The 21621-nt window shown below is 48.8% G+C and overlaps 1 protein-coding gene across 1 annotated transcript in view; it reads right to left on the bottom strand.

The window, feature by feature from the left end:
* Positions 1-21621, bottom strand: part of LOC101646633 (myomegalin) — a 190319-nt gene that overhangs the window by 17906 nt on the left and 150792 nt on the right. The window contains exons 25-36 of the mRNA XM_045283712.1: positions 18025-18257; positions 16082-16514; positions 15085-15277; positions 13715-13831; positions 11987-12497; positions 10380-10615; positions 9340-9391; positions 8295-8518; positions 7580-7732; positions 6585-6770; positions 2470-2721; positions 413-556 (exon numbers count right to left, since the gene is read on the bottom strand). Coding sequence (XP_045139647.1) covers positions 413-556; positions 2470-2721; positions 6585-6770; positions 7580-7732; positions 8295-8518; positions 9340-9391; positions 10380-10615; positions 11987-12497; positions 13715-13831; positions 15085-15277; positions 16082-16514; positions 18025-18257 — 2734 coding nt within the window. The remainder of the gene's footprint in view (positions 1-412; positions 557-2469; positions 2722-6584; positions 6771-7579; positions 7733-8294; positions 8519-9339; positions 9392-10379; positions 10616-11986; positions 12498-13714; positions 13832-15084; positions 15278-16081; positions 16515-18024; positions 18258-21621) is intronic.

Here is a 21621-nt window from a genome sequence, read left to right as displayed (position 1 = left end):
GGACCCGCCTGGAGAGGAGAGAGGGGCAGTGTCGGTTCCTAAGACCATCAGAAATATGTGTTTTCCGATGGTCTTAAGCGACCCCTGTGAAAAAGTTGTTTGACCCCCAAAGGGGTCTCGACCAACAGGTTGAGAACTGCTGCTCTAAATAGAAAGCTTGATTAACGGTCTGACCTGGCGGAATGAACTCCAAATGCACTATCCCCCTCAATCAGCGGAGCTTTTATCCCGGTTTTGGGGGGTACCCCCTCATATTCATATAGTAGGGATGGGGGCCCATGCCCTATCTCCTGTAAGAAGCGAGTGAAATAAAGGGAGCCAGAGTACTTGTGAAAGTGCAAAGCTGAGAGGGCCCTGTCCAGAAGCTCCCTAAATGTAGGCAAAAGAATAAAAGGGGAGGAGCCTCTCCTACCGCTTCCACTGCCGCTCCCGCGGGTGGGGGCGCTGAGCCGGTCCTCCAGCTGCTCGCGCAGCCGGTCATTGATGCAGATGGACTCCTCCAGGCGCTGGCGCAGGTTCCGGATTTCCCCCAGGTGCTCCTCCAGCAGGGCAGCTCCTGCAGCCACCCCACGCATCAGGGGGACAAGCGGGAAATGGGGGCGTATGGTTACTATCCTATCCCGAGAAAGATGAGCCGCTACTCCCGGAACCCACAGGGGCAGTTCTGCTCTGTCCTAAAAACTCGCTGCGAGTCGGAATCCACTCACTCTCAGTGTGGGGTTTTGTTTGTTTGTTTGAGTTCAGTGAAGGGTGCGTTTGGGAGGGGGGTGGAGGGAGGCGGGGACTTGGCCAGCACCCACTCAGCAAATCCTAAGCATTGCTATCATTCTGCCAATTTCATCCTCTCGTGGGTACCCAAGGAAGACAGGCGACTTCATCTAAAGAATGCATGGGCTTTATTCCTTTACTTATTTTCATTCTTTGTGGAAGAGTGGGTGAGGTTCATAGGGCAGATCAGATTCCCATCAGCAATTCAGACGCATCTTGTTTCGGGTCACTGACTTCAACCCCACAGTGTAACATCACTCCTCCCACTTCCTCCCCGTGTCAGCGTCTCCATCCCTTTTTCGTTCCTAACCCTTCTGAACTTTTCCTGGGTAAATGCTGCCCTTTGGATCTTTAATGGGTGATTTTTCTTAAGGTGTCCGCATCTCACTAGTGTTACTGTTCTCCGGGCGGGTCTATTATTGGCTGAAAACTGAGCCACGGGGCTGAGTTCACTATTTCCAGACCTGAAGGGTGACTAAGGGCCATGGGCTCAGAGGATCCACGTGTCTCTGCCGGATCAGCAAGCCTGGTCTTGTTTTCATGAAAATATGTTCCTTATATTCTCCCAAGAATAAATACGCTTTCACTACAGGATAGCTCAAAGCGAAGCAGACACACGAGGTCTGGGCAGTGTGAGGAGGTTCCATACAGGTAAGAAACATAGCTCTAAGCTCTTGGCAGGGTCTGTCCATCACCTAAAAAGGTGTGGCTGCCTCTTGGGTGTGCCTCACTCTCTGTCTTAATGTGCTTCTCCTTACTTATCTTCTATTCTTTAGCAGGGAACAGAGTCCTTCCTTCCACCCTTCAAGAAAAACCATAACTTCAACTTACTCTATGTGGTTCATGAATGATAATCAATACTTCTCGAAACGCACTTGGGATGTGGGAAGAACCAAGAACAGTCTACACAGGTCTGGGGTGGATTTGAAGAGGAAGGCAAATGCCCTCCCCCACGGAAAGGGCATTGATGGACACAAAGAGAAGTTTGCTCCTCGCAGGTGGCATCCACTGCACCATTTTGTTTCACGCTCCGTCTTTCTCTGGAAGTTACCGCTATCTCACTAGTGGAATGAAACAGGTACTCTGGTGGTGCGGTGGTTGAGAGTTGAACTGCTGACTACCAGCTGCTCTGTGAGAGAAAGATGGGGCTTTCTCCTCCTGTGAAAAGTTACAGTCTCAGAAACTCAAAGGGAGAATTCTCCCCTGTCCTGTATGTGTGGGGGTGGGGTGAGGATGGGGAGTGGGGGTGGGGGGAGGAGGTACTTTGAGTCGGCATTGTCTTGATGACAATGCGTTTACTTTTTGGTTTGGTCTTGACCCTATCCCTGAGTGCTAGGATTGAGAGGGAAAGTTTGAATGACATTTGTGTACCTGATATATGAGAGGGCTGGGGGGGAGGGGGGAAGGTGAAAAAAAAAGTGAATTAACTTTTCAATTCCATTTTTCATGAACTTTGAGAAGTCCCCACATCCATGTGTAGGGGAGCGCTATTGTAGAAATCACCTCTCTTTCTCTAACAACTTCTATCTGACAGAAGAATGTCCCTGTGAATGTGTGTCTAACAGCACCGCTGTGGAGCATCCAGCATCACTCTGGATGATACATGTGTGATAAGTCCCTTTCATGTTACACCTACTCTGTGAGCCAGACTGGAAGGGCGTGGACTCTGACATAGATTTCTGTTCACAGGTTGTGCTTTACCTGTGGTTTTGGCGTTAAGCTGGTACAAAGAAGAACCTGAGGATAAGTCCCCAGATACACTCCCTTTCTGGGGCCTCATCATGTCCCATGAGCCACTGCTGCCCAGGTACCCAGGGTCCAGGATTGTGCCCAGGTCACTGGTGCTCCTTGGCAGAGAATGGGCCTGGGCGGGGCTAAGGTGGTGAGAAGAGTGGGCTTCCACATGGTTACTGGGCAGAGTAGCTAGGGAAGCAGGAGGGCCCGTGCAGACACCTAGACAGAAAGAAACATGAGTGAGAAACTAGCACGTGATCAGAGGGAAAGCTCAGCGGGGAAGTGTGAGATGAATAAGACCCGACAGTAAAGGCAACTGAGCATGCAAGTCAGAGATCCCGACCCACCGCAGCAACCCACGTCGACGGAGACTCAAAGCACAGGCTGCAATGTTCACCCAGTGCATTTCTTAGCATGAAACAGCAAGAGGTAGAGGATGGATAAAGAGCACAAAAGCTACTCATGTACACAAATAAAATGCCCACTCTTGGCTTCCCCTATCAGGGCTCATGATAAAGTACAGGCACATTCCAGAAGTAGAACTCACTGGCAATGTCAGGGGTCAAGAGTGTAATGGAACATACTTATAAACTGGACTATCTTGTTGCCTACATGTCCTTCCTTCTCCAAGAAGCGAAGCAGCCATTCTTCTATTTCTTCCATGGAGTTATCAGAAGAACAAGAAAGCACAAAATCTAGCTGGATAGGATCGACCCCCATTACCCCAGACATTGGGACTCTTGGCTGAGGTTAGGATGAAACTCATTGTAAGGCAAGTGCCTTGGATCTCATCCAACATGACTCAAGAAAATGTAAAATCTTATCACCTTTGTCCAAAGAATCATTGGTCACTTTCCGATGGAAGGATGAAGGGCCAGAAGATTTCTTTGGTGATTTCTAGCTCAACTTGTCATCCTATGAAATCAGGGCCCTTTCCCATAAGCCCCAGCTTGCCTGCTTCTATGCAAAAGGAAGGGCACCATTGGCAGGGATAGAGTTTAGGAGACATTTCGAGGACTGTTTTCTTCCAGGGACGATCACCAGGAGCAGCACAGTAGACAATTAGCTCCACACAAGGAAGCGAGAGTGAGATCACTAGATCCTGTAGCCACGCCACATTCTTCAGTGGGAATAATGCAACTGACACCTGATATTTTTATCTTTGTTTGTAACTGTTTCGCCAATTTGGTGGCATATGGGAATTGCTTGGGAAAATGTAAAAATAAAAAAATATTGATGCCCGGATCTCCCAAGACTTTGCCTTAATTGACATAAGGTGCAACTGGACTATTGGATATGAAAATTTTAAGCATCTAAAATGTAATAGGGATTGAATAAAGATGTGATCTTGTTCACCTTTCACATTCCCTTTAACTTTACCCCCGAATAAAGTAGAAAGAAATAAATCAGTAGCATTAGACAGCTTACTTTTTAACCATGATCATAGGAGGTCCCAAGTCTCTCAGTAACAATGATCGGTGTTCTCGTGTTCCTGTCTCCCTGACCACGCAGTACAGAGCGCATGCCCTACACCATGCAAAGACACCACACAGCGGCCTCTAGCACAGGAGACGTGAGACTCACAGTGGCCAGAGAAGCTGCCATGCCACCATCTACACAGAAACTCACTTCAGAGCAGATCAGGAGTGGCGGCAAGCAGTGGCTCCGCTAAGGCGACCAGACCTTCAGATGGCAAAAGGAAGGGCTACAATCTTCCTTACCAAGGCTTGGACCCCCCAAGATGTGGTCAATGGCTCAGACTAGATGTGACTCTATTCCACTCACATAAACAAACACCTTGTCTTTCCACAATGCTCTCCTTCCGTCCTTCCTTTTAGATAAAGGTAAGTTCACAAAATATAGATAGAAGGGGCTGGGGGCAGGGGGACACAACAACAGAGAACACTCTTGTCATTTTGGCATGGGACATATTTTTAACTATCGTGGGTTGGAAGCAGAACTGAAGAGTCTGAAGTCCCTAACAATGGCTCTTCCACGAAGAGGAAAGTACTCTGGGACAGGAAAGCTGCAGGGGGCTTTCAGACTGTGTTCAGTTGGGTTAGTTAAGGTCCACATACTGTGAGCAGATGGAAGCACCACCATCCTAAACAGCAAAGCGAACCTGGAAAGCACATGGGCCTGGATTCAAGGCCATCTCTCTCACTTACTAGTGAACTTGGCCAAGGAACTTTACCCCTTAGTTCCCTGAACATGCTTTAACTATCACACAGGAATTTTGTGAGGATCAAGTAAGCCCGGGTTAATGTTGCTAGGTAAGCCCTGAATTGCGGTTGCTTTGCAAAGTTAATAAGCGAGAGTGGGCCTTTTTGCTGCCTACCAATAGGTTTCTGTACAAGTTCTCCTAGGAAATGAACTTGGTCTGGCTGGGTTCTAAAATTCAAACTGGAGAAGAGTAGAAAGAATATCCATCCTCAAGGTTGAAAAAAATAGTCTAACCGGCATTCGGATACAACGTGTCTGCTGCGGTCTTAGGTCATGGGCCACTCTTTGCATGGTGACCCTGGCGATCCCTCACCCATGCTTCTTTTCTGGTATTGATGTGATTTTTGAGGCCATTTAGCACTTTTCTAGCTTTTCTTGTTGTTGTGTTATTTATAATTAGAAAGAAAATTCATCAATTTTCTTTCTCTTAAAAAAGAAACAAAAAACACAAACAACCAACCTCTGAGGGTTAGTCAACAAGTATTGCTACCAGGGTCCCAGTTCATGCATGCATGGGTTTATTCCAACCCAAACATGTTTCGACATGTCACTGTTCAGCGGAAAGCCGTAGTCATGTGCTGTCTTTCTTTCACGGTGCCTTCAAACACAAAAAGGTTCGATCAGAATATTGGCTTCCCAAGGTAGCTACTGGACCAGTCAAATTCAAGGCAGCGTGGTCAATGCAGAAGATGATGGCGATCTCGATGGATTTTCTCGAAGGACACAGGTTGGTCATGGGGCTTATTATGCAGAAGTGTTAAGGAAGTTGAAAGCTGCATTGCTGAGGACAAGGACAAGAAATGTGCCAAGAGGAAGGTTGTTTTTTTAATTGTTGTTTTATTTTCCCCATCATGACAATGGACCTGCTCACTCTTTGAGGGTCGCAGGGGCATTCCTGTGAGAATTTCACTGGGAAACCTCACCCCAGCCAGCTTACAGCCCTGGCCTAGGCCTTCAGACTTTTCATTCCCCAGACTTAAAGAACATATCAAAGGGGCACACCTGGAGCCCTCTGAGAAGACCCAATAGCTATTGTGATGGGCTGTGAATTTAAAACTCAGAAAATTTCAGGGAAGGTCTAGAGAGATGGAAACACTGCCTTCAGAAAAGTACAGACCTAGATGGAGGATCTATCTTGAAATAATAGCTTCGCATTTTGATAGCTCGTTTCACAGAGGTTTCTATGACTTTGTAGTCATAGTTTATGAATGAAACTCATATTAATTTATCCTCCCCCCACACATAAAAAATTATAATGAGAAAACTGGCCCCCAAATGCTTCGAAATCATTGGTAAAAGGTGATGATCCAGGAATGGTAAGGCTCATAAGATCAATTCCGCTTGGAAGTCAGTGGGTGGAATTCCCAAGCAGTTTCTGGTTCTAGGTGTCCACCTGCCACTGACCACAGCAGCATGAACCCTGGGCCAAAGGAAAGGGGGCCCTGACACCTCTTCTTCTGAACTTCACCATTGTTTGCTCCCGACCTGATGCTGCCAGGATCGGAACCTGCTAACCACAGTTCATGGAAATACTACAGATCTCAGTGGACATGGCCGCTTCATCACACACCTGGTGGTAGCTAACATGCTCAGTAGTCCCCAAGTGCTGGGTGGAGAGCCAGGTGAACATATATATATATATATATATATATGTTTTAACTGACTTGACACACAAGCCACAAGTAGAGACATTGCCAAAACAACAAGCACAGCTTTCTCTCAGAGTCCCATTGACAACATCCACTCCCTGGTTGCGGGTGGTTTAAGATCTGCCACAAAGCCAAAGCCAAAGCCATGCAGAGCAACCCCCATGTGGGTTTGGCCACCGCAAACACACGAGTGCAGCAGCGGGTGCTCACTTTCGCCCAGCTGCCTCTGCAGCATCTGCAGCTCCTGTTGAGCCTCAGCCAAGGAGAAGCCCGGTGTCTCGGAGCAGCAGGGGAGGGGAGGGCCAGGGGAGCGGAAGGGCAGGAAGCTGGGTGGAGCTGAGGGCAATGGAGCCTGAGGGAAGCTAACCAGCGTGGGCACGGAGTGAAAATGAAAGCCTAGAAGTAGAAACGTGGGGAGAAAAGGAGACACATCGTTAGAGAGAGCGTGGGAGAAGAACGGATAAACGATTAGGAAAGTCAATATTCCCTTCTCAGATGTGTCTTGCGGGGATAGCGGTCACTCAACTTGGGGTGTGTTGAGAAGATACAGGGGGTCATTCCCACACAAGGGGTTGACCTGGCCACCTCTGCTCTGAAATCCTGTATATACTCGTGTAGAAACCGAATTTTTCAGCACTTTTTTTTTCTAGCACATTTTTAATGCAGTTTTTGTGGTAAAATTAGGTGCCTCGGCGGATATTCGGGTAGGCTTTTACTCGAGTATATACGGTAGGTACCACCACCTCCTTCCAAGGTCCACTGGCTAGACAGATGGGGGTGTGGGCCTGTAATGAGCAAGGTGACTGGCAGAGGGGAATGCTTTTTTGCTCCTTGCCTGCAGCCAGACTAAGAGAAACAATTGCCTCTTTTCTTCCCAGAAGGAAATGAGAAAAAGGAGTGAAAATGTTTGTCTTTAAACTGATTAGCCAAGAGACTATAAATAAAAGAATAAAAATAAACTGAATGGCTGGTCAAACACCGACCCAAATTGCTGGGTGGATGGAGGCCCACCTATGAATTCCTTCTTTTCTAAAGGAAAAAAAAATTCCAACTCGGACACACTGTAGAAATTTGGGTAATCTCTTGGTGTTATCTAGGACTTGGTACTCAAAGGCCCTTGGCCATTTAAACATTGGTCCCTGAAGGAAATCAAACAATGGCCAAGGGAGGGCGGGGCGGCTGCACCCTACGGGGCTGCTGCCTACCTGAATGGGCCTTGCTGGTCTCCTGGGGGGGGTTCTGGGGAGTTGGCAAGATGATGGGGCCGCTGCTGGATTCTGCCTGAGCCCCCTGAGATGCACTGTTGGGTGATGGTTTAGAAGACAACACAGCAGAATGACTCGGATGGTGGATGGAATCTAGAAATCCATGAATGAGAGAAAACATGTGGTCCTCACTGCGAGGAGGAGTCTTGGCCTTAGGTTGGGCCAGGGTAACCCAGCCTCTGGTGCTCACAGACAGCTCCACAGGCACGAGGCAAGCTGCTTTAGGGGTGAGAGCTCTGGAACTGTGACAGTGGCAGCCCTAAATGCCAGGCGAGACCAGCAGCATCAGTAGGCTGGCAGGGATACTCAGAGGCCTGCAGGGCGCAGGCCCACTGCAGAGCAGTGAGATGCCCCATCTAAATGAAGGAGGTGGTGCAGGCAGGTGCCGTGAACGCGAGGCAGGGGACAAACAACGAACTATGAGCCCCAGTCCTGTCTTGCCTGGATCCAGACCCATGTGCCCAGGGAGAGGGGCAGAGATGACCTCTAGGGAGAGGAAAACAGCAGACCTCTGACCCACTGGGGCCCCAGCTTGGCACTTGGTTCCAGAGCTCTTCTCAGCATGATACACAGCAAGCTGGATAGATAAGGCCTGGTGACAGAAGTCTCCTCTCAGCCTGGGAAAAAGGTAGTCCCACTCAGAAAGGGCGGCTACCTGAGTGACTGGGCGAAGCTTTCTTCTCTTCATAGTGTGTGTACTCGCTGGCTGTGTCCATGTCAGAGCAGGCTTCTAGCTCATCAGATAGGAAGGACGTGCTGCTGGGAGAACGGGGGCAGTCAGACAAGGCCCGGCTGCTGGAGGGGGTGAGGGACCTGGCATCCAGTTTGGCCTGCAGGACTTCAATCACTTTCTCCTTCTCCTGCAGTTCCCTGCTGAGCCTGGTGGGGAGAAAGGGGGACAATGGGTGAGATCCTAGACCACCTGGACCAACTGCTCCTAACCAAGGCTCATGGGAGAAGCAACATCACCCGCAGGACCACAGGTAGCCATGTGGTCGAAGGCACACTCGGGACTCAGAGAGGCTGTGACTCTGAGCCCATACGTAGTCACTGGCCACCAAAAGCCGAGAGTTGTAGAAAGCTGGCTCTTGCAGCTCTCAGAGTTCTGTAGCATCTAGGCCTCTTTCACTGGGTACTCTCACTGGATTCTTTTATGCCCATGGAAATGAGGGTGCTGCTAACCTAGCCTTCACCCCAATTCTGGACAGACAAACCTTAAAAAATATCTCACCGTGGATGGGCAAGAAAAGGGTGAGGGGAACAGGGCAAGCTACTGGGAGGTTGGATAAAGTGTTTTAAGTGGATGAATGCAAAAATGATGATATGACCGGCAAATCCCCACGTGATTCACAATAAAAAAGTTTGGGGTTATTTTAAGTGCACTCTCTTCTTTAAGCATGTGGAGGGAATGGGAGACCCCTGGGTGTGCTGAGGCCTGGGAAAATCTGGATAGTTCACCTTTAGGTCCGCCTGGCCCTCTGTTGCTGTCTACGGGGAATGGATGTACACACGGGAAGCATCAGAATCGCTTCCAAAGGGAATGAAGTCCTGTCAACCCCACAGCAGGGGGATGGCGTAAAGAAGTCCCTACACTGGGATCGGCACGCGCCTGTTTCTCCCACCGCCTTGGGAAGCTGCTGCCACCTTGGGCCCGTGAGCCCTGATTGCATTAAGGGATGGGGTGTCAGGGTGTCCGTTACCTGAGGGCCAGCGGCTCCAGCCCTGCTTGGTCTTTCTCGCTTTTATGATCCTCTGAAAACCAAAGGCAGAGAGAAACCGTCAGGCCCCACATCTAACACAGGACGCCCAGGCAGGGCCTATCCAGTCACAGGCGGCGGCTGCTGTGAGTGCATCCACGGTTCTTGGCGAGAGCAGCTCAGGGGGGGTCTCGGGTTCCCTCTGGAGAGAAACCACACAGGAGGCTTTTCTGACCTCCCATGACCCGACGATCACCATCTTGCCTTCAGCACAAAAGGGTTGAAGCCTCCTCTGGCCCAAGAACCGCCAAGTTCTGGCCCAGCTGCCCTCTGGACTCTCCCCCACGTCCTACCTCGGCACTGGCTCCCAGAAATGGCTGTGCGTCCCATCATCGCTTTCTTGTCCAACCTGCTGCGGACGACAACCTGCCCCGCCCCATCTCTGCACCCACCACCTGGAAATGGACTGTTCAGCTTGCAGTCGAATCTGGCTGAACGCCCTTGGGAGCCCTAGATAAATAAAGCCCCTCTAAACAAAGGGCTCTGATAATAACCAACAGGCGGGCTACAACCCATTCCTAATCCACATCCCAAGGAGCCGGTGCTTATCAGCATTCCAAGTATATCCGTGTGACGAACAAGGACGTTTGCCACAAACAAAGAGACAAGGACGTTCAAATGACAGCATCCAGTCTGTAGTGTGAGTCTCAGAATTCTTAATGCAGGGCTCTTTTCACTGTAAGAAGATCCGCCCACTTTATCCCCTTTCCTTTTCCTTTCCCGTAGCATTGCATGGGCACTGCTACGTCCCCAGTGCTCACACTACTACTGCATGAGTGATCATGTTTCTACAGCCACGGCATCTCCACCCCTGTGTGCTCCTCCTTCTCACTCCCCGCCAGCCCTCCTGTGACGACGACGCCCGGGAGGTGAAGGAGAAGCAGACCCTTGGGTGGAAAACTGTACGTACCAAGGCAGTGGCCCACTGGGCCTGGGGCTGTAGCAGTGACGGAGAGTATTCCAAACACCTGTGGCCAACTTACTAGTGCGGAGTTTGCTGGTGAGCCTGTCTGCCAACTGGCTTCCCTGGGCGAGCTGCTCCCGAAAGCTCTGCCCCAGGTAGTAGTCAATGTCGTTGCTCCGTAGGAGGTCCTCGAAAGATTTGATGGCATCTTTCACGTGTTGGGTGAGAAGATAGCAGATCCCTCTCCCTTCTCGTATTTTCTGCCGAAGATATGAGAGTTCTCGGGCTTGATCCTGAATCAGGGAATCGTATTTCCTATTGCAGGGAAGAGGAGGGCAGGCAAAGAATAGGAAAGAGCAAATAATAAGGAGGAGGTGCTTCCATAGAAGTTTCTGCAAGAAGCTGCCCAAAGAACTCTCTAAGTTAAATATTGGCGGAGAGGCTACGAAGCGTAAGTAGGAATACATTCTGAGGAAGGACTGCAACAAACGACCTAGGCATGTTTGGCATGTGGCCCAAAACAAGCCACACGTTCTTGGGGGGTAAAGACAGTGACATATTTCCCACCCCTCGCAACAACCAGTCATAGCGGTCCTGTGAGGGAGCCCAGGTGGCCTAGTGGTTACGAGTTGGGCTGCTAATCACAAGGTCAGCAGTTCGAGACTGCCAGTGGTTCTGCAGGAGAAAACAAGGCTTTCTGCTCCTGTAAAGCATTCCTGTCTTGGAAACCCTCAGGGGCAGTTCTACCCGGTCCTATAGGGTTGCTATGAGTCAGGACTGACACAACACTGGGTGTTAGGCATTGGGCAGCTGATCTCAAGAATGGTGTTTCAAACCGTCCAGTGTCTCCACGGAAAGCCCGAGGTGGTCTACCATAAAGATTTACAGTCTTGGAAACTCTATACAACTCTATGAGTTGGTATAGTTTGTCTGGTTTTTTTTTTAACACCAACATAGTGCCATAGGGATCTTACTTCGACACAAAAGCCCCCTGCTTCAACTTTCCCCCACTTTCCTGGGAGTTCCCGTGTCTTCTTTTTTTTTTTAATCATTTTATTGGGGGCTCATACAACTCTTATCACATTCCATCCATTCATCCATTGTGTCAGTCACATTTGCACATTTGTTGCCCTCCTCATTCTCAAAACATTTGCTTTCTACTTGAGCCCTTGGTATCAGCTCCTCATTTTGTCCTCTCCCTCCTTGCTCCCCCTCCCTCATGAACCCTTGATAATTTATAAATTATTATTTTGTCATGTCTTGCACTGGTTGATGTCTCCCTTCACCTACTTTTCTGTGGTCCGTACCCCAGGGAGGGGGTTATATGTAGATCCTTGTAATCGGTTCCCCCTTTTCACCCCACCTTCCCTCTACCCTTCCGGTATGGCCACTCTCACCACTGGTCCTGAAGGGATCATCCGTCCTGGATTCCCTGTGTTTCCAGTTCCTATCTGTACCAGTGTACATCCTCTGGTCTAGCCGGATTTGTAAGGTAGAATTGGGATCATGATAGTGGGAGGGGAGGAAGCATTTAGGAACTAGAGGCCTATACGGAGAACTCCCCTGCACAAGCAAGCGGTCACCATGTCAGGCCCAGTAACTCTCTCCTGGCACAACACTGCCATCTCACGGTTAGGGCTTGCCCTCGATCAGCCCAGTGTGATGCCTTTGACTCCTTGCACTTACCCGGGCCATGAGGCAGACCTCAGCTCCTCGGCCAGCTTCCCCTCCAGCCCAGTTTTCGGGAGCTGGGCCTCCAGTTGTGACACTCTGTGGATGAGACACTCTAGGTCCTTTTTGGCCTGAATTCCTGGGGGATAGAAAGCCCCAGTGCCATCTGAGAGCCACCCCTCATCGTCATCTGTGGCACTATGAGGTGACGACCCCTCGAGGGGGGCAAGGGCCTTCAGCTTTCTGGGTCTTTCCAGACTCGATGAATAATCACTGGTGACCGAGAGGGACCGCACCCGGCTCTTGAGGTTCTGAATGACCCTGTTGGAGTTCTGAAGCTGGGCCTTCAGATCTCGGATGTCCCTCTGGAGGACAGAGATGTCTTCAGACTGTCCGTCTGCCTGGAGCTGTCTGTCCAGGGGCACCTTCCGGGGGGAACTCGTCAGTGCCAAGCCCAGGTGCTCCTGCTCAGAACGCAGCCCCTCCACCAGGCCTGCTTCCCCCAGGTTGTCCTGCTCTTCACACTCTGAGGACAGACAGAAACAGTGACAGCTGGTCACACCGCAGTGCCACTCCCTTCGAAGGGGAGGCAGGCCTAGGCACAAGGACAGTCACAAACAGGGCCAGAGCTCAGCCTCACCACTCACCTTGGCCTCCAACCCCCTTCTTTCTTACCCCAGTAGCCCTGCCAGCCAAGGCCGATCCCCTTCGGTTTGTCTTGGTGGCAAACCAAAGCTCAGAGAGAGAGGCAATCGAACTTGCGCCTGTGCATTCAAGCCAGCGCCTGGCCGAGTCAGAATCCAGTCCCTGCCATGTCTGCCTGCCACAGCCTGAGCCCTTTCCACACACCGCGATGTCTTAGAAGTTGGACGTTCACAAAGAGGGCCACCGGAGCTCTAGACTGTTCCCAACAACTCTAAGTTGAAAACGCTCCCATATTCTAATGACTTAACATGTAGGAGGTTAAAATCTATCTGAGTGAAAACAGCCATGGGAATAAAAAGTCTCAAAGAAATATGAGGGGCCTTCAAAAAGTTAGTGGGAAAATCCCTTTATCTTTTCATTCCATTCTTCTATAAATTATATGAAGACATAACACCTAACAGTGACTTACATGTGGTAAGAATGCGAGCTCATATATAGCGTTTGATCAGGTGTCAGGCACTGTTCTAATGTGTTTTACAGGAATGAACTACCTTTTGACATTAGTATTTGATGGGGTAGGTCATTTCTTGATTATGATTTTAACAGATGAGGAGGCCCAAAGACTTTCATAAACCAGGATTTGAACAACCAATCTGGCTCCTGGCTCTTTGTTTGTAAGCACCACACTGAGCAGCCTTACGGAGTGTGCTTCGAGGGCTCTTCTCCTCTCAGTTTGTCATTGGGCAGGTCGTGCTGACTGTATACCCCCTTCTCTAAGGCAACAACAACAACAACATTAACTGATGGTTTGCTTATGCTCAAAAGCTCATCTGGTCTCTTCATTAATAAGTTGGCCTTCGTATTCTTTAATAATCAATCAGTCAAAACCTTTTTTAAATTAATAGCAGTACGTTGCAAAGTAGCAGTAGTGATTCAAACACACACGCGGGCTCCTTGGAGGCAAGTTCTCCTCCAAACTCTCCATCCTCCCTAGCCCCGAGACCTTTCGTTCTCAGCCCTCGCGGCCCCACACTCATCAGCTGCGGGTGACCCCCAGCACCCAGAGATGGGCACGGACCCCACACCCTGCGCTTTTACCAGGACTGGTGGTCTCCTCCCGCTCAGCCTCATTCTCACTGCGGCCGCACGTCTCATAGCCCAGGTCCTGGAGGTCCACCTGGACCTGTTTGCTGTCCTGCTTCACCATGGACTCGCCTGCTGGGGGAGAGACACAGTGGGTGTCACCGAGCACCTGAAAGTCCAGTAAACACCCTCCACCTCAGGGCCACATACCCTGGCCCTCAGGGGCAGGTGCTGTGGTTCCAAGTAGGATGCAGTAGGATTCTTTGGTCTCACAGGGAGAAGGGATCCTGCTCCAGGTAACAAGACTCCCTTCCACCAGGATGGGCATATATTATTCCCCCCAGAGATAGCCTAGGATCTGTTGGGATCCACGTATTTAAGCCAGGGTTACGTGGTCTCCTCTCTAGCAGTCCTAGAGAAAATGGTTTATCCGCATGGGCAGAGGAAATGTCAGAATTGACTTGAACTGATGTAAGAATCCCAAGACCTGCATGGCCCAATAAGATAGCCACCAGTCACAGGATTTATACTAAATAAAACTCAAAGTTTCTGAGTGCACTAGCCACCTGTCAAGGGCTCAACAGCCACTTGTGACATAGAAATAGGAGATTCCCAACACTGCCAGAAGTTCTCTTGGACAGCATAGGTTCTAGAGCAGTGGTTCTCAACCTGCCTAATGCCACAACCCTTTAATACAGTTCCTCATGTGGTGGTGACCACCCAACCATCAAATTATTTTCGTTGCTACTTCATCACTGTCATTTTGCTACTGTTATGAATTGGGCAACCCCTCTGAAAGGGTCGTTCAACCCCCAAAGGGGTCGCGACCCACAGGTTGAGAACTGTTGACCAAGAATGGTGATCTGCTTTTGTGGAGGCTGGTCTTGTGCAAAGAGGAGAAGAGCAACAGTAGGTGCACCTTAAAAAAGGAAAAGAAGTCTATGAGCTAGAAGCAGAAATCAACACCCATTGACTTGCTAACCACAAGGTCAGTGGTTTGAACCCACCCATTACTGCATGGGATAAAGATGAGGCTGTCTGTCCCCCAAGAGATTCATAGCTTCAGAAACATAAAGGGGCAGTTCTACCCTGTCCTACAGGGCCATTATAAATCGGAATCGGCTTAACGTCAGTGAGCTTGGCCTTGGGTTCCTGCTCTATACTCTTACTGCAAACCTAAAACCTTACTGTTTATTCCCTTACTCTTCACTACCATCGGCAAAATGAAAGTGGACTATTCATTTCCACACCTCTAGGCGCATGGGCAGGAGTGGATTTATTTGTTGGGGGGGGGTAGTGTTGGGAACGAAAGTGAAATCTGTAAAACACGTCGCTTCTCAGGGGGAAGACAGAAGCACTGGTGGTGGTGGGCTTGTAAGACTTACTGTACATGACTCTGTATTTCTCCAGCTGGTTGGCCTGGGCAAAGACGGTGGCCTCTGAGATCAGCAGCTTCTCCTGGAGGTCTTGGTAGTGCTGTCTGCACTGTGCCAGCTGTGAGCGCAGGTGCTTGGCAGACCCCGGGAGGCTAAGTTCTGCCCGAGGGCCGGGCTCACTGGCTTGGGACAGGTTGTCCATCTGTGAAAGAAAGCAGCACTGGTATCAGGCAAGGCAGCGTGGTCCTCCCACATATGCTGAGGGACGCCTTCCTCATCAAACCCTGTGTACGTCCTGACAAGGCATTTCCCACGCCCTTTGGCAGTATTGGCTCCTTGAGCACAGGGGTGATGTTTGTCTCATCTCTGTGCCCACAGTGCATAGCGCAAGACCAATGGTGCATCCTGAACAACTCTCAGTATCACTTAAAGAGAAGTTGCAGACATCTCCATCAGGCTCTCCCTGTGTTCTCTCCCAGGAGCTCTCTCAGAACCATCTGCCTTATCCATCCCACTGAATTCTCAGCAGGTGGCTCCTGACAGATGCCTCTTAGGCCCCGGGGACAGATGCTATAGGTGAGCTTTGCTGAACATGGCAGTGAAAAGGAAGAGGTGCCATTATCCATCATTCCTTGGGTTACCCTCAAACTTGAGGAATCCCTACAGCATGCAGGAAAGCATCGAATCGAAATCAGCTGCTCCTGCGCTACTTTCAGAACCCTGTCGATTGCCTAGAGGGCAGAGGCTGAACCTTACTGCCGCTCTCATCTAGCGGCGAGGACGCTATCGGGAAAGTTACGTACTCAAAACACACCTATGGAATAACGTTGTAAAGACCTTTGAAAGGGCTGACAGTGGGATCAATATTATTATTTTGCTATTTGGGGTGCAAAGATCCCATTCCTCTGTCTCGCCTAAAATCCTCAAGGTAGAGTGTTTGAAGGTAAGAACAGACATCTCTAGCCCGTCAGCAAGGGTCCTTTATTCCAGCTCAGAACACACGTACTTGGTGGGTATCCACTTTGGCAGCCCTAAGGTCAAGGCTCTGGGGTCTGGGGCAGGGCCTCATGGTCCCATCTTCTTCCTCTGGGCGTTGGTGCTTCCCAGAAGCCAAAACCAGCTCTGTGTTCATTCTGTCCATCTCCCTGGCCAGGGCCCCAAGGAACTCTGGGGTAAGTTTACTCTTCCCTTCCTTGCTGCTCAGCACCAGCTGCTCATGGAGGAGGTTGATGATGCTATGGGCATTCCGCAGTTTTCCATGGAGCCTTCTGAACTCAGCCTGAAGGCTAGTCTCATTCAGACCCCCTTTGGCCATCACAGTCTCCACCATCGCCTCGCCCTTCTCCTTGTCTTCCTCCATCTCCCATCCATCAGACATTGCTTCTCCCATCTGTTCTTTCAGCTCTGCGTTCTCAAGGCAAAGGCTCAGCATGGTGTTCCTGTAGGAAACACGAGTAATTAGGGGCCAAGGTCTAGTCTGGGCTGTCACGTGTAACGGTCCCTTTCACAAAAAAGGGCCACCACGACCACTCTGGGAAGCAGTGCCTCAAAACATCAACATCCAGTGACCTGATGATCCAGCAGTTCCTCTTGTAGGCAAACAGCAAAGGCCTTGAAAGCCGGGGCACACACAGACACTGTTCCCCAGTGTTCATCGCGGCATTAGTCACAGCAACCCAAAGTAGGAAACAACCACGGAATCCAGCAACAAGGAATGTGCTGTGAGAAATGTGCTTCATATACACCGTGGAATGCACCACGGATAAATCTTGAACACATTATGCTGAATGTTATGGGTTAAATTATGATGAAAATAACAACAAAGAATTATGTACCCCCCAGACTATGTGTTGTAAGTCTTAGCCGCTATGTCTGTTTTCATTCTCTCGTTTGGGGATGACGATCTTTGTTATGTCAGTGAGGCAGGGTCAGTGTACGGTGTGTCTTAGGTCACTTTCCTTTGATAGACAAAAAGAGGTTAAATAGGCCAGGTGCAGCAGGGATGAGGGAAGACAGATGCCAAGCCACGTGAAGATCACCCAGGGGCAGAATCGGGAGGAGATGAGGATTTTCCTTCAGGGACAACAGAGAAAGAAAGCTTTCCTCTACAGCTGGCACCCTGAATCCCGATGCCCAGCCTCCTAAATGACGCTGAGAAAATGAATTTCTGTTTGTTACAGCCACATGTTTGTGGTGTCTCGATTTGATCAGTAATTACACCAACCGAGACAATGAGTGAAATCAGCCAGTCATGAAAGTATCAACAGTGAATAATCTCACTATAAGGTATACATGGACCAGGCAGTGTTTTGTCGTGCTGTGCTTAGGTTGCAGTGCGTTGGAATTGACTCAACAGCACTTGGCACTGACACCACTATATATCTGTTGGAATTGGAACATGCATAAAGACCCAGCATATGTATTTCCATGGGAGGAGGGAGGAGGAACTAGGAGTGGAGGAGAGAAAGGAGGTGGTGAACTGCTGTGAAAGGTAAAGGAAATTTTAGAAATGCAGAGTCATGAGGATTACACAACATCTGGTTGTGCAAGTAAAAGTTTACTGAAATGACAAATTTTTGTGTTGTATACATGTATACACAATGTGTATCAACATTCACACACACCACAATAAATCAATTAATTCCTTTTTCAAAAAGAGGAAAACTGGACATACTGCTAGAAGATTTCCACCCAGGATTGTCATATGTCTGGCTAATATTGTGTATGCTGCTATCTTTAATTAAGATCAGATTTGCTTCAATAACAAAAGTGATTACCAGTCTCCATTATTATTGATTTTCTCCAAAGAGTATATAGAACCATGGGCATATGGACCAAGAAAGACTCAAAACATTCCAAGTGTCTTGGAGGCAGCAGGGTGAATCCTGTGGCTGGGTTGGCCTGGTCCCTCTGTTGACAGGTCCCTTACCTCTGGTGAGGATGCCCTACCTGATGTGGGACACAGAGGAGAATCCTGCTTCCTCAATTTGAGCCTTTAGCTCCTTCAGTTCCCCCTCGGCTCTCCTTTTCTCCTCTACGTGCTGGTGAATCTCTGCCCGCAGGTGGAGCATCTCCTCCTGGACAGCCCTGTGACTGTCCCCTCCGACAGGGGACGGAGGAGCAGGAGGTGAGTTCTGCAGTTCCACAGCTGCTAGGCTTTTCTCCAAAGCCACTTTGAGGATCTGAAAGGAAAGCACAGTGTGAAGAGGCTAAGTCACTAGAGAAGAACCACAAGGAACAGAAGACTTCAAAGGCAGCCTTTCATGGGAATGAAACAGTTAAACCTAAAACGAGGCCCACCCCAAGTACTCCCTCAGCCAGAGGGCCCCAGAGACTTGTTTGCTTCAGGAGGTCCAGCCCTGCGAGCAGGGGATGTGCTGCCATAGGAAGGCTAAGAAGAAGGCAGATGTGGGGAGGAGAAAGCATTAGCACATGACAAACTAAAGGCACAACTCACCAAGAAAAATAGAAATAGCCCAATTAACATAGGCAAATGATTTTAATAGATGTTTATTCTTGCAAAGAAGGTATTCCAATGGCCAGTAAGCACGTGGAAAATGCTCAACGTCATTCCTCTTTGCTCTTGTTGCTAGGTGCTATATCAAGTTCAGCTCACTGAGACTCCCCCCACCCCCCCACCCCCGCCCCATGGCTACAATCATTATGGAAGCAGATGCCAGGTTTCCCTCCATTGAGAAAAGAAAAATCAGACCACAGTGAGATACCATGTCAGACCCATTAGACGACTATTATCCAAAAGACGGTTGAGTAATAGTGTTGTGGAGAAACGGACTCCCTCATCCATTGCTGGTTGGAATGGAAAACGGTGCAGCTGCTGGGGGAAATTTGGCAGTTCCTTCAAAGGTCACCCATAGAGCCACCATATTATGGAGCGGTAACCGTCCCAGACAGTTGAAAACGTTATGTCCACCCCAACATGCACATGAATGCTCATAGCAGCATTATTCGTAATAGGCAAAAAGTGAACACAATGCAATGTCCAATAACTGATAAATGTATAAGCAAAACATGGTATATCTATGCAATAGAATACAATTTATTCAGTCATAAAAAGGAATGAAGGATTAAAACATATTCCAACATGGATGAACCTGGAAAATGTTACCCTGACTAAAAGAAGTCAGGCACAAAAGACCACATGATTCCATTCGTATAAGATGGCCATAACAGGTACATCCATAAAAACAAAGTAAAGTAGTGTTGGCCAGGGGCTAAAGGATGGGTGAGAATGGAGAGTGGCTGCCAAAGGCTACAGGGCTCCCTTTCAGGGCAATGAAAACAAGCTTTCTGGGATTAGATAGTGATGGGGTTGCACAATCTTGTGAGTGTACTGGAAACCATTTTGGAAGGGTAACATTTCTAGTGTGTACTATAGCTCAATTTTTAAAAATCTGTTCAAATATAACAATGGAAGCAAATAGGGCTTCCACAGGACTGCAGTTTATGATCATTGTAATCCTCCTCTTCCCAAATGGACAAAGTTCCCTGAGAGTCTCTCCATCAGTCAGGAGTTTCATCAGCCCCGCCTGACACCTGAGTCCTGGCCTGTAAAGATACCAGATAGGCTGCAAAGATACTAGAACCCAAAGCCTCAGGCTTTGCCAGGCTCCAAACAGGTAAGTAAGAGAGAAGGCCCTGGGAACTCAAGCCAGAATTACCAGGGGGCAGAGCTACAGGTAGAACTAAACATTGTCTTTCATTGGCGCAGGAGAAGTACCCTACAATTACTGAGCAGGTAACAGAGGCAGCTGCATCCACTAGCACACTTCACTTAGTTACTGCCCGCGTGCTAATGCTGCCAGCCAAACTGTAAAAATCTTAGCAGGATGCGAGGCAAAACCTGTTTCCCAACATCTTTCTTTCTCTTGAAGGTATACTTGAAGCTACTCCTTAAGGTTGTCATTAAACCAGGCCTCATGCTTTTTTCCTCAAATGAGAATTTTCTAACTGAAAGGAAGAAATTCTTATTACTTATTTTATTCTTCTCTCCAGATTTCCCCTCCACGCTTTTAAAAGTGTAGAACTCCAAACTTCAGTTAGATAATCTTCGTGTATAACTCCATGAAGTCTGATCACTATCAGTCGACACACGGTGGTGGCTTGACCATCGCTGTGGCGCTGGAAGCTATGCCACCACATTTCAATCACCAGCTGGTGTCCTGGCGGGTGTGAAGCAGACTGGGCAGCTTTCAGATGACCATCCAGATAAAGACAGACTAGGAAAAAAGGCCTGGGGATCTACTTCCAAAAATCAGCCAATGGAAGCCCAATGGATCACAGCAGAAGATTATTCAATGTCGTGCTGGAAGATGAGCCCCTGAGGTTGGAAGGTGCTCAAAATTCTGTGGCCACAACAGTGGACTTCAATGTACTCATGATCATGAAGATGGTGCAGGAGGGAGCAATCTTGTAGTTGGTTGCACATTAGGGTGGCCAAGAGTCGGAGCTGACTCAAAAATCGCTAATAAGAACAGTATATACGTGATTATTTGAATAGAAGAATTTCTTGCTGGCCTGTCCTGTGTGATTCTTAACACATCACAGTATCATGTTGCCTTTCTTTTCTTGTCTCTCAGTGGCAGCATCTTGGAGGTTCATCTTAGATTAATCTAGACCTCTCAGCTTTCCATCCCAACCCACAGCTATCTATCTTTTCTGTTTTCTCTATAAAGGTTGTGACTTGTATTTGTCATGTGTCAATTTATTTTGGGATATACAGAACGAGGCCCTAATGATCAAAGGCATCAATGAATTTCATGTGCAGCTCCATAAATCATGCAGTGGCCGTGTAATTAGGGATGATTTGGAAAATTAATTCCATGCGTTAGTCTGGGTTGACTAGAGAAACAAATTCAGACACTCATACGTATAAGAAAGAGCTTTATATAAAAGAGTAATTGTACATTAAGAAAACATCCCAGTCCAGTCCAGATCAAGTCCACAAGTACGATATTACCCCATGTGTTGATACTAGCCCATAAATTCCTCTTCAGACTCATGCAACACATGCAATGATGCTGAATGCAGGAAGATCACGGGCCAGTGGGTGAAAAGCCTTGTGGATCCAGTGGCAGTGGAAGCATCTCAGCATTGGCAGGGGTCTTCACATGGCTCCTTCAGCCCCCAGGGCTCTAGGGTAGCTCCATGTGTCTTCTCAACAGGAATGTCTTGTAGGGAGTGTGTTGGCCGCAGGGAGATGAAGCAGAAAGTCTGTGTGTATCTGGCCTCCAGGGAGCTGTTTATCTCCGTGGCACCTCCAAATGAGGTCATCAAGCTGCGACCTGATTGACAGGTTAGACTTCACCCTTCCACAAGTTGACACCCGGTTATGTAACTACCACACCATGCTTTATCCCTTCATTCAAGTTACCAAATTGAACAAGTTGCCCAGAGCAGTTTATATGAATCACTGTTTGATAAGGTCGCTGGGATTAGCACAAAACCATTGATCTTCACTTTTGACCCTTACAAAAGAGTACGCTGACATCTAAGGCATGGGTTTGTGGCAGGCGTGGCCTATGGTGA

This window comes from Echinops telfairi, unplaced genomic scaffold (assembly GCF_000313985.2).
Source record: "Echinops telfairi isolate 266 unplaced genomic scaffold, ASM31398v2 ScPeMD7_7466;HRSCAF=8504, whole genome shotgun sequence".
NCBI lineage: Eukaryota > Metazoa > Chordata > Mammalia > Afrosoricida > Tenrecidae > Echinops > Echinops telfairi.
This window is presented reverse-complemented; position numbering and strand designations above follow the sequence as displayed.